We start from the raw sequence: 13,175 nt of genomic DNA, 5'->3' as shown, positions 1-13,175 counted from the left end.
CCTTTTTAATATTCACTAAATGTGAGTGTGATATTTTTACTAGTGTGTCATACATCTGGTTATTAAACGGTGTTGCACTAAGGATTACTCTCTCTCCTGTTTGAGGTACATCGTTTTGGAAGATAAAGCCATAAAGAAGAACCTCTTCTATGAATAGGACTCTGCAATAAGAGGAAAGACTTTCACTGTTTATTACAAATATTATCACCTTTTTGCGCCACTGGGTTTCTCTCTTTTCTGTATTGTATTGTTTATTCATTGGTTGGTGAACCATTGTGAGTTTACCTGGGCTGCATTCAAAAGGTTTATGCGCAACTGTTCTTGGTGTTCTTTTCTTCACATTGCAAATAAATAATTTAATGACAAAGTCCCGCAATCATCAGCTGCACACAATTAAGAGCTATACAGGGCTCCAAAGAAAAGAAAAATTATCAAACCACCAGAATGTGTGCGCTCGATGTGCTGACAAAAAGATTTTTTACCAACTAATTGGATAATTAGGTGTTTGGATTCATTGGAAATTTAAATAATAGAGAGACTTGTTTTAATAAAAAGTTTTTACTAAAATTTATAATCCTAATAGTAACAGATGTAAAACACCAACAAATAGAATAAAAATAAATGTAAATAGATTCACATTCAATAAAAAGTCCGTTTTAGACACGAACCAGGGATACACTGAGCGTACCAGATACTTAGTAGCAATTGTGTTACTTCTTTAAATGGCAACAGTCACGTATAATAGAAGGTAGCAGTAAATTGTTACAACTTGTGAACTTTCACAGTAGAAATAGCCAAGTCCTGCTATATGATCAATTACTAGCAGTGATATTCACCTGTTACCGGCGTCCCGGCACAGGGGATATTGCAGTGGGTATTCTACTCGATCCTGCAAGATTTGTGATATGCCAATATTAAGGTGAAAATATCCGGTATATGCTCACCAAATATATATCTCCACAGTGTCCTTTAGTTGTGTCGGTAGCTAATAGTGATGCGGGATGGATAGCACACCTCTCTCAAGTTTAGAGATACCCGTACTGTTGTATCAGCTCTCCGAAGCAGCCGCTTCCGACACACTGCTGCACATACGAACGGGATGAAATGTGGCCGGATCAGCCAACCTCCGCTGCTTGCCCGGCTCGTCTGTGTGTGCTCAGAGATCCACTGCTGCACACACGAGCGGGTGGAATTAAGGGGGAGAGGTCGACCCACGGCGTCCCCCTTGTTACCGCTCAAATAAACTCCCCTTTAAATAAGAGTCTGACACACGTCTTTTGGATCGAATTACTGGCCACAGTTTATTTCCATTACCTTATTCCATGTTACCTTACAAGGTTGCAGGGCACGGACAGAAATGGTGGGCAAGGCGCAAATGGGTCACTGACCCCTCCTGATTACCTGGGGGCGTGCCCTGCCTACCCGGTAGGCACCGCGGCAACGCTCCTGGGGAACCAGCCCTCCTGGCGCATATCACGCTCGCCTAGCACGCAGCCCACTGGCCCAACCGTCCAAGGCTGGAGCCGAGCGTGCGCCCATTCACCGAGGGTGAATCTGCCAACCTCAGCTGGCTCCCCCCGTTCGCCATGCCTTGCGCACCGCTTCTTCCCGCCACACGAGGATCTCGGATGCCCCCCCGAGACCCGAAGCCCCCACCCTGCAACCAGCTACTGACCCCCGGCCTCCAGCGCCTTCTGAAGCGCATAATTGAACAGGTCAATGCCTATGTCCGACAAATGGACCCCGTCGCCCCTATACATGCTCTCGATCTTTTGGCTGATGTCCTTATGCCGTATGACCCGTCCGCCTAGCGCTGCCACGCACTTGCCCACGGCAGCGTTGACCCTTTTCCGGGCCCTCTCTATTCCAGCCCCTCTCCATGCTCCACGCCATGATAGCCTGGGGATGATGTTAGACCATATTAACTCAACCTCCGGCCATCACTCGTTTACCCACCCTAGGTCAGCCCGTATTATCCTGATCAGGTCGAGGGATTTCATGTCGCCCAAGTCGTTACCCCCCAGGTGTAACACTATGGTGTCCGGGCTGCCAGCCACTTCTTCCCCGAATAACAAGGTGCCCCTCAGGCCATGCCACCTCATCCCTCTTTGCCCGAACCAGTGTACTTTCCCATCCTTCTCCGCTAGCCCCAACTGCCTTCCATAAGACCTCCCGGCGGCCCTTGCTGCCGCCTAGTGAACGTATGAATGGCCGACGATCCATATCTGCCTTGCCTCCTTTTTTCCTGCGGATGGGGATGTGTGGGAGAGGGGGGGGGGGGGATATGATAGTTAGATATTTTCTGTTTCGTCGGTGAGGGGTCTAATGTAGCGCCTATAGCTGTTGGACCCCCACCTGCCTAATGCTTTGATCTCCTCGATCGCGCACCCTTCGCTAGCGGCTGACGTGGCCGCCCCTATTCTAAACGAGTGTGTCCCGAACTTCTCCGCCTGCCAGCCAAGTGCTCTTACGCATCTCTTCAATATTGCTGCGAACTGGTACCTGGTGAGCGCAGTCTCGTCCTTGTGCACAAGAAAATTCTCCCCGCCTGCCGGTCTTGTGACCACAAAAGCTTCGACCGCCCTTACCAGGCAGACCGTAGCGTCGGCGTGCCTACGTAGCTGCACCCATTTTCCCTTTCCACTCTGGTCTGTCTTAGATCGACGTATTTTGCACAATACCGTGTCTTTCGTTACGTTAACGCTACTGTGCTGCAGGCCAGTTTCCTTTGCCGTTTTGGACTGCGCTACCAACTCGCTAACCCTGAATGCCCCACTAAAAGCCATGATAAACGCTGTTGTAAACAACCTCGCCTCGCTCTGGTCGCGGCAGATGCTTGGAACCGCTTCTATCAGCTTCCTCAGCCTTTCGATGATGACTGGCTCTCTAGCATCTGATTTACTAACCTCTGCCCACGCCCAGCCCCTCATTATACTGCGTACTATAAAACACCTTGTCTCGTCCCTTTTGCCTGTCAGTTTCTGAAAAAAGGATACACCTGCCAGTATCGCATTCGCTCTGGCCCTGGAAGTCTGCTCCCTTCTGAGCTTGTCCAAGAACGCCAACAATTGATACTGCGGAGGCTTGGATTCGATATCTCCTGCCACTTGGAACTGCCGCCATTTTTCCCATGCGGCCTTGTAGGCCTTCCAGGTCTTTGGTGCCAGGGACCGTTCCACCAAGCTGTCTAATTCTGATCGACTATCTGCCAGAGATAGGAGGAGCATGTTAAACCTACCGCGCTTGCTCCAGGCACTGCGGCCCTAAAGACGTCCCACTTCTGCCTGGACAATGCGTCCGCTATCACATTCTTCTCCCCTGACACGTGTCTAGCTTTGAATGTTATGTTGTGGTGCAGGCATGCCGCCACCAACCTCCTAAGCAACCTGACAACTGGTGGCGATGATGCTCGCTGGTTGTTCACGGCTTGCACCACCCCCATGTTGTCGCACCAGAATTGGATCTGCCTATTGGCCAGCTTTTTACCCCATATAGCCACCGCCGCGACTATCGGGAACAACTCCAATGCTGCTAAATTCTTGGTGAGCCCAGCGGCCTCCCATTCCGGTGGCCATTGCTGGGCGCACCATTCGCACTGCAAGTATGCCCCAAACCCCGTAGCTCTTGCTGTGTCTGTAAATAACTGCAGCGCGCGGTTTGACACTACTGCCTTGGGCCAGATTTGCACACCGTTGAAATGTAGGAGGAACTCCTCCCACACCCGCAGGTCCTCCCTAAGCTCCCTGGTGATACGTATGAAGTGGTGCTTCGCTGCCATGCCTGCTGTGGCTTGTTCCAGCCGCCTCTTGAAGATTCTGCCCATGGGAATCACCCTGCAAGCGAAATTTAGGCTCCCCAGTAATGACTGCAACTGCCCCAACGTGACCTTCTTGGCCTTCGTACAATCGCTCACCTCCCTGACCAACCTTACCACCTTCTCTGTGGGGAGTCTGCACTCCTGCCTAACCGTGTCGATTTCTATGCCTAAATAGGATATAACATCCTTAGGACCCTCAGTCTTCTCCACTGCGATGGGTACGCTGAAATCCTCCAGCATGTCCTGTAGCTCGTGTAAAAGGTGGCTGCACTGTTCCGACTCCGGTGGGCCCGCCACCAGGAAATCGTCCAGATAATGAGCTATGGCCCCCGGCCCAGCGCGTTCCTGCAAACACCATTGTAGGAATGAACTAAATGCCTCGAAGAAAGCGCACGAAATGGCGCAACCCATTGGCAGGCATTTGTCCACAAAGAAAAAACCGTCAAAGCTTAACCCCATCAGCCTGAAGCTCTCTGGGTGCAGGGGGAGCAGTCTGAAAGCCGACTCGATGTCTAGCTTCGCCATGAGAGCTCCTTTCCCTTGTGCTCTTACCATCTTGACCGCCTGGTCAAATGATTGATACTGCACTGAGCATTGCTCTTTGTCCAGAGCGTCATTGACTGACGCTCCCTTGGGATAGGACAGGTGCTGAATGAGCCTGAACTTCCCCGGTGCCTTTTTTGGGACCAGTCCCAAAGGTGAAACTATCAAATCCGGTATTGGGGGGACTGTGAATGGCCCCGCCATTCTACCTAACTCTAGCTCCCTTGTGATCTTCTCGCGCATCACCCCCGGTTGTTCCTTAACGGATTTCAGGTTTCTTATTTTACTTGTGGGAGGAACCTCTTTTATTATTGGTATTCTAAAACCCTCCCTAAAACCGTCTCGCAGCAATTTGGCTTCCTGCTGCTTGGGATACCTGGCTAGCCACCCCAGGATCCTGCTTAGGTTCACTGGGCTAACCGCTTTTCCCAGCCCCTGCTGCCGCGGGTAGCTTTCTCGGGTGATTAGCTCTTTTCCTATTGCAATCCTTTGCGGCATGGCTTGCATTGCAAAAAGAACACGCGTGCTTGAACTTGCAATGCATGCGGGTGCAGTGTGATTCGTTAAACGCCCAACATTTAAGGTCATGCTTCTGCGTGCTAGGCCTCCCCGCCCCGGCTGCGTGTGCCGGTGTGGCCTTCTCCCCTAACCCGCTAGCTAATGCCTTGAGCCAAGCATCAAGGTCCCTAACTCCGAAGTCAATGGGCTTACCGCCCTCCGCCTTTGCTCTGAACCTCTCGTCGTACCTCAGCCAGACTGATCCCCCTTGCTCCTTGTACACGGAGTATATAAAATCCGTATATTTTAACATGCTCATCGCTACCTCAGGGTACGCTTCTATGTAACAGCCGGAGTAGGCGAACATTCCGCTCAGCCAGTTCTCGATAGCTACAAGACTATCAGCTTGCGTACCCCCTTTTGGCTTTGCCTTTTCCTTGTCGCTCAGGCCTTTCTCTGTCAATGAGCATATATCTACGAAAGCCCCTTTTTCAATCTCCTTTCTGGTTTGCTTTGGCAGGTGGCCTGCCACTGAACTGAACTCACAACCCACTGCGGTCCCTGTCTGCAAAAATTTCTTTGCTGTGTCCTGCTGCACCTGCCCCATCCACTCCCTAACCGCGTCTGTCCCAGGGGTAAGACCTTTCTTTCTCTTACAAGTCGCTCTGGCTAACTTTAGCTGCTCCCTCAACACTCTACATGGTTTGTCCTCGTCCAAATCCGCTGAGCTGTCCCCCTGCTCCCTCCCCTGACCTGCTCCGCCATTGCCCGCCTCCTCCCCCTGCTTGTCCTATTTAACCCCCCGGTGTCCGGCCGCCCCCCCCCGTCTCCTGACTGGCTGCCAGGTACTTGCAGGTGTGAATGATCCGTGGCTCGGAAATGTCGGCTCAGTCGGCAAGAATGACCGGGATGACCGTCATCCCGGTCATTCTTGCCGATTGAGCCGACATTTCCGAGCCACGGATCATCACAGTGTTGCTTCTCAAACGACTACAGCCTTAACATCACCTGCACACGGAGACGAGCTGTGCCGGACAAGCAGTGGAGGTTGACTTATTCCACCCGCTCGTGTGTGCAGCAGTGGATCTCTGAGCATACACAGACGAGCCGGGCAAGCAGCGGAGGTTGGCTGATCCGGCCACATTTCATCCCGTTCGTATGTGCAGCAGTGTGTCGGAAGCGGCTGCTTCGGAGAGCTGATACAACAGTACGGGTATCTCTAAACTTGAGAGAGGTGTGCTATCCATCCCGCATCACTATTAGCTACCGACACAACTAAAGGACACTGTGGAGATATATATTTGGTGAGCATATACCGGATATTTTCACCTTAATATTGGCATATCACAAATCTTGCAGGATCGAGTAGAATACCCACTGCAATATCCCCTGTGCCGGGACGCCGGTAACAGGTGAATATCACTGCTAGGTAATTGATCATATAGCAGGACTTGGCTATTTCTACTGTGAAAGTTCACAAGTTGTAACAATTTACTGCTACCTTCTATTATACGTGACTGTTGCCATTTAAAGAAGTAACACAATTGCTACTAAGTATCTGGTACGCTCAGTGTATCCCTGGTTCGTGTCTAAAACTGACTTTTTATTGAATGTGAATCTATTTACATTTATTGTTAACGAGGACCTCCCTCGTCTGTACATGTTCAGACAAGGAAGGGGGTCATTAACGGCGCGGGAGCGCACATCGTTAACGATAATGAGTGTACACACTAGGCTGTATTGTGAACAATGGGGGTAATTCCAAGTTGATCGCAGCAGGAATTTTGTTAGCAGTTAGGCAAAACCATGGCCCTCATTCCGAGTTGTTCGCTCGCAAGTGAATTTTAGCAGATTTGCACATGCTAAGCCGCCGCCTACTGGGAGTGAATCTTAGCATCTTAAAATTGCGAACGATGTATTCGCAATATTGCGATTACACACCTCGTAGCAGTTTCTCAGTAGCTTCAGACTTACTCGGCATCTGCGATCAGTTCAGTGCTTGTCGTTCCTGGTTTGACGTCACAAACACACCCAGCGTTCGCCCAGACACTCCCCCGTTTCTCCAGCCACTCCTGCGTTTTTTCCGGAAACGGTAGCGTTTTTTCCCACACGCCCATAAAACGGCCTGTTTCCGCCCAGTAACACCCATTTCCTGTCAATCACATTACGATCGCCAGAACGATGAAAAAGCCGTGAGTAAAAATCCTAACTGCATAGCAAATTTACTTGGCGCAGTCGCAGTGCGGACATTGCGCATGCGCATTAAGCGGAAAATCACTGCGATGCGAAGATTTTTACCGAGCGAACAACTCGGAATGAGGGCCCATGTGCACTGCAGGGGAGGCAGATATAACGTGCAGAGAGAGTTAGATTTGGGTGGGGTGTGTTCAATCTGCAATCTAATTTGCAGTGTAAAAATAAAGCAGCCAGTGTTTACCCTGCACAGAAACAAAATAACCCACCCAAATCTAACTCTTTCTGCACATGTTATATCTGCCTCCCCTGCAGTGCACATGGTTTTGCCCAACTGCTATCAAAATTCCTGCTGCGATCAACTCAGAATTACCCCCAGTATCGCTCAGAAATATTCACAATATCGCCTAGTGTGTATGGGCCTTTAGAATTTAAGCACATATCGCTACGTGGGTACCCCCCTGACAGGCAGCAGCGTCACGAAACCTCAGCACCGATCACCCAGGCAGTGCTGCTACTGCTGTAGACAGTAATAGTATTTTTCCTGCTATAGCAGCCACTCCCCCTTCTGCAGGCTCCGCCCCTCCTGTGGGCCGTGACCGGCTTTCCCTTTTCTCCTTGGCCAAGCTAGGGAACATGGCAGCCACTCATCCTGGAGCCTGGAAAGCAGGACAAGGTGGACACTGCAGCGAGACACTGGGGGGTGCCAGGAAATATCCTGCATAGCTGGAGCAGTGCTGGAGGTCTCCATAGCTGGAGCAGTGCTGGGAGGTCTCCTGGCTGGAGTGCATGGGGGAAGTACTATGGCTGAGAACTGGGGAGGAGGAGGGTATTGCTTTGTGGGGGAGAAGTGGAGAGGATGGGGTCATACCCTCTGGATGAGAGCTGGGGAGGATGGGGGTCATACACCCTAGATGAGAGCTGGGGAGGATGGGGGTCATACACCCTAGATGAGAGCTGGGGAGGATGGGGGTCATACACCCTAGATGAGAGCTGGGGAGGATGGGGGTCATACACCCTAGATGAGAGCTGGGGAGGATGGGGGTCATACACCCTAGATGAGAGCTGGGGAGGATGGGGGTCAAACCCTCTGGATGAGAGCTGGGGAGGATGGGGGTCATACAGTCTAGATGAGAGCTGGGGTGGATGGGTGTCATACATTCTGGATGAGAGCTGGGGAGGACGGGGGTAGTACACTATGGGTTTTGTTGCTGCTGGATGAGAACTGGGGAGGATGAGGGTATTGCTTTGTGGGGTAGAAGTGGAGAGGATGGGGTCATACCCTCTGGATGAGAGCTGGGGAGGATGGAGGTCATAAACCCTAGATGAGAGCTGGGGAGGATGGAGGTCATACACCCTAGATGAGAGCTGGGGAGGATGGGGGTCATACACCCTAGATGAGAGCTGGGGAGGATGGAGGTCATACACCCTAGATGAGAGCTGGGGAGGATGGGGGTCATACACCCTAGATGAGAGCTGGGGAGGATGGGGGTCATAAACCCTAGATGAGAGCTGGGGAGGATGGGGGTCAAACCCTCTGGATGAGAGCTGGGGAGGATGGGAGTCATACATTCTGGATAAGAGCTGGGCAGGATGGGAGTCATACATTCTGGATGAGAGCTGGGCAGGATGGGGGTCATACAGTCTAGATGAGAGCTGGGGTGGATGGGGGTCATACATTCTGGATGAGAGCTGGGGAGGATGGGGGTAGTACACTATGGATGAGTTTCTGCCTGTGTTTGTGGCATGGATGTGGTATTCCGACCCCCATCACCTCACCCAACCCCTGCCCCCACAGGGGGCCCTTTCAAAATCTTGCTCTGGGGCCCTCAAAGGTCTAGCTATGCCTCTGAATAAGGCTAATTCATTTATTTTGCCAGACACGTGATGATTCAACAAAACCGACTGCAGTTTCCATCATGTCTTCTCAATGATCCCCCCCCCCTATTTTTTAGACTAAAGGGGAGATGTATCAAGCCTTGGAGATACAGTAGATAATGTGGAAATAGTTGCCCACAGCAATCAATAAGCTGTTGTCATTTCAAAGTATGTGCTATATAAATGACAGTTGACTATATCTCTCTCCAAGGCTTGATACATCTCCCCAGAATCTGTATTTATCAGTATATTTTAATTTGTGCCTACAGTATTTACCCATTGGACCACACCGCAATAATACATATTTGCTCTATTTATACTACAGTACAGGTTGAGTATCCCATATCCAAATATTCCGAAATACGGAATATTCCGAATTATGGGCTTTTTTGTGTGAGAGTGAGATAGTGAAACCTTTGTTTTTTGATGGCTCAATGTACACAAACTATGTTTAATACACAGAGTTATTAAAAATATTGTATTAAATGACCTTCAGGCTGTGTGTATAAGGTGTATATGGAACATAAATGAATTGTGTGAATGTACACACACTTTGTTTAATGCACAAAGTTATAAAAAATATTAGCTACAATTACCTTCAGGCTGTGTGTATAAGGTGTATATGTGACATAAATGCATTCTGTGCTTAGATTTAAGTCCCATCACCATGATATCTCATTATGGTATGCAATTATTCCAAAATACGGAAAAATCCCATATCCAAAATACCTCTGATCCCAAGCATTTTGGATAAGGGATACTCAACCTGTATATGTAACACATTCTTGATCTATACAAGCTGTAATATCTCCTCACATCGGGCAAGTGAGGTCACGGTCACTAATGTTAGCAGCTCAGAGGCGATGAATCCGGGAGTTACAAATGCTGCAGTTAAAGCATTTGAAACATCCTGCCCTGGGGTAATGGTTTTCACATTTACTTGTAGAACATCCGCGGAGGTCGCTGGTACCGGCAGAGCTCTCCTCATTTCCCCTAATACATCACTTTACGAGTTGTCATTGTCAAATACTTAAGGGCAACAGGTGGGGATCGGTATTCTGCAACTGCCTTTTTTTTTGGGGGGGGGGGGGGGGGGGTAAAATTTAAATAATGTTACAAATTATTACCCATCTTCTTAGGTAGCGGACACCGTACAAAAAATATTTTTTTTCTTGTATGGTGTAGATATTCTGTTTTTTTTTTGTTTTGTTTTTTTTTGTTTTGTTTTTTTTTGTTTTTCACTAGTTGGTTTTAGAACCGAGTCTGAGGTTTCCTACAAGTAGGAGAGCATTAGTGTTCTGTCTCCAGAACTAGAGTTACAGTAGGTTTATTGGCCCTCATTCCGAGTTGATCGCTCGCTAGCTATTTTTTGCAGCACAGCGATCAGATCGTCGCCGCCTCTAGGGGAATGTATTTTCTCTTTCTAAGTGTGCGAACGCTTGTGCAGCCGAGCGGGATGAAAAAGTGTTTTGCAGTTTCTGAGTAGCTCTGGACTTACTCAGCCCTTGCGATCACTTCAGTCTTTTTGGTCCCGGAATTGACGTCAGACACCCGCCCTGCAAACGCCTGGACACGCCTGCATTTTCCACACCACTCCCAGAAAATAGTCAGTTGCCAGCCACAAACGCCTTTTTCCTGTCAATCTCCTTGCGATCTGCTGTGTGAATGGATTCTTCGTAAAATCCATCGCTCAGCAATGATCCGCTTTGTACCCGTATGACGTACCTGCGCATTGCGGTGCATGCGCAGTAGTGACATGATCGCTGCGCTGTGAAAAACGGCAGCGAGCGATCAACTCGGAATGACCCCCCCATAGATCACATCCACTCACCTGTTGCATCTTTTTCATGTCTTTCTTTAAATGCCCCAAGGCACATCTTTACTTATGTGGGCCTTATTCAGGTTCATTTGCAAATCTACAGAAACGCAAATCAGCCATTTGTGCGCGTGTTTCATTTGCATCGCGCATGTGCAGACTTTCACAATGTGATCGCATCCCAGCATGATGCAATCGCATAATGATTGACAGCCGATTGGCGTTTGGGGGTGGCAACGCTGCATAGGTGGGGCGTGGTGTGGGAAATACAGGCATGTCACGGCTGTTTTCGGGGCGTGCGGGTGACGTTGCGTGCGATCGCTGTGACGGAAAACATGGCACCGGTGCACCTGCATACGCAGCCTGGCTGATTCCTGATGGTACATTTGAAATGCGAATTCATCACAGGGCGGCGCTTCACATGCTGGGCGGCCGTGCCCTGTGCTGGGCGACGCTCAGCATACGATTTTTAGCAGTAGCAGTCCTGCGATTTTAGGTGAGGTTTTGCATACAGTGCATGCGCAGAAGTTAATTTAGACATCTTTGCCTGTGTCTGTTCTACTCTGAGTCAGACGCAACTTGGCCGGAACTGTCGTTCTGTGAAATAGTGCATTTTGAGGCGGCAGCTAGGTGACAACTGGCATTACCATACGGTAGTACATCAGGCTTGATACTACACATTACCAGATTGTCACGTTAATACTAGATCATTGTGTTTCATTTGTATCTCAAATTCTTTGTGTTTCTGTTAGTTATCTGAACTTTTGTTCAGAATAACCAGTAACTGTATATCCAGCCCTACAGTCTTCAGCATTTGGAACGTTTTTTGTCTTGTTGCATCCTGTATAATTTTGAAACTAGGTTGAAGCTTTGTACAGTAAGCAATCGTTTCAATTCATTCCATTAACTAGTGCTAGAAATGTGTCATCCACGGGTGTAGTATGGTTTGCCGGCAGTCGGGGTCCCGGCGACCAGCATACCGGCGCCGGAATCCTGACCGCTGGCATACCGACAGCTGGGCGAGCGCAAATGAGCCCTTTGCGGGCTCGCTGTGCTTGCCACGCTGCGGGCACGGTGGCGCTATTCTCCCTCCAGGGAGGTCGTGGACCCCCAAGAGGGAGAAAAGATGTCGGTATGCCGGTGGTCGGGATTCCGGCGCCGGTATGGTGGTCACCGGGAGCCCGGCCGCCGGCAACCTGAAGACCACCCGTCATCCACAGGTAATATATAAGCCTCCAGTAACCAACGTACTTATGTGCTATATGCTATTTCAGAGACCATTCCCCACCAGATCTTTGTGTATCCGGATGCTAGAGGCATATGTACAAATCATATCCTGGCACAAGTAGTAGAATTCTTTAATGATATCACTAAAGGTCAATGGTATTCGGCCAAATGGTCAACGGTAACCATGTTGATATTCATAATGTCGACATGTTTACATGTGAAATGCCGACATTCTCAGAATGTCTATGGTTAGGGTGAGGCGCCACCAGGAGAGCCGGGATTTGGCAGTGAGGGAAGGTTCGGGGTACAGTAGCTCGGAGGTTAGGAGGGGGGGGGGTTGGTTAAGGTTAGGGGTAGTGATGAAAGTTGGGACTAGGGGGAAAATAATCACCATAAGGCTGCCGAGTCCCCCGTCCATGCCCGGACTGCTGCTCACATGACTGCCAAGACCGGTTGAGTGACCACTGGGCCACCAGGGATGTTTAGATCAACATTCTATCATGTCAACGTGACATCCATGTAACCATGATGAACGTCGGACATGCCAAGCTTATATGGTACCAATAACACTTTTTATTGGGAACTAATATAGAATTACAAGAACTACTGCATCTAAATTGAATAACATTCACAATGACGTTTTGGGCCTTGCATCAGCTACTTACAATATGTATACACAGATTATGCAAAAGGATACGTTTGTATTTTGAGATATTTTTTTTTTTTTTCTAGCTAAATGCAAGAAAATAGAAATCTGCCTGGACCAATGAATTATATAAAGGTCTAGGACCTTATTCTGCTATAAATGATTTATGCTTCGGTTCTAGGTAGGACATAAACATCTTTATATTTCTGTTTTGCTAGGTCCTTCTGCAAACAGCGAGCAGCCATTGAGAAGGAGTATGGTCAGGTAAGATGCAGTCACTTATGTAATCCTTGTAGGGGAAAGATGGGCGTTTCTGATAGCTGGTGTAGAGTAAAAAGGTACATTGGGGGTCATTCCGAGTTGATCGCAGCCAGCAACTTTTTGCTACTGCTGCGATCAACTAGTCCACGCCTATGGGGGAGTGTATTTTAGCTTAGCAGGGCTGCGATCGCTTGTGCAGCCCTGCTAAGCTAAAAAAAAATTAAAGTAAAAGAAGACCAGCCCTGGACATACTTACCCTGTGCGACGATCTCAGCGATGCAGGTCCCGGCTTTGAC

At 49.2% G+C, this 13,175-nt stretch overlaps 1 protein-coding gene across 1 annotated transcript in view; it reads left to right on the top strand.

Annotated features, from left to right (window-relative positions):
* The window catches only part of FCHSD1 (FCH and double SH3 domains 1), a 190,170-nt gene that overhangs the window by 29,895 nt on the left and 147,100 nt on the right, over window positions 1–13,175 (top strand). The window contains exon 3 of the mRNA XM_063928610.1: window positions 12,837–12,882. Coding sequence (XP_063784680.1) covers window positions 12,837–12,882 — 46 coding nt within the window. The remainder of the gene's footprint in view (window positions 1–12,836; window positions 12,883–13,175) is intronic.

The sequence above is a fragment of the Pseudophryne corroboree genome, chromosome 6 (assembly GCF_028390025.1).
Source record: "Pseudophryne corroboree isolate aPseCor3 chromosome 6, aPseCor3.hap2, whole genome shotgun sequence".
NCBI classification, from domain to species: domain Eukaryota; kingdom Metazoa; phylum Chordata; class Amphibia; order Anura; family Myobatrachidae; genus Pseudophryne; species Pseudophryne corroboree.
The sequence above is the reverse complement of the archived record's forward strand: the minus strand, read 5'-3'. Positions and strand labels throughout refer to the sequence as shown.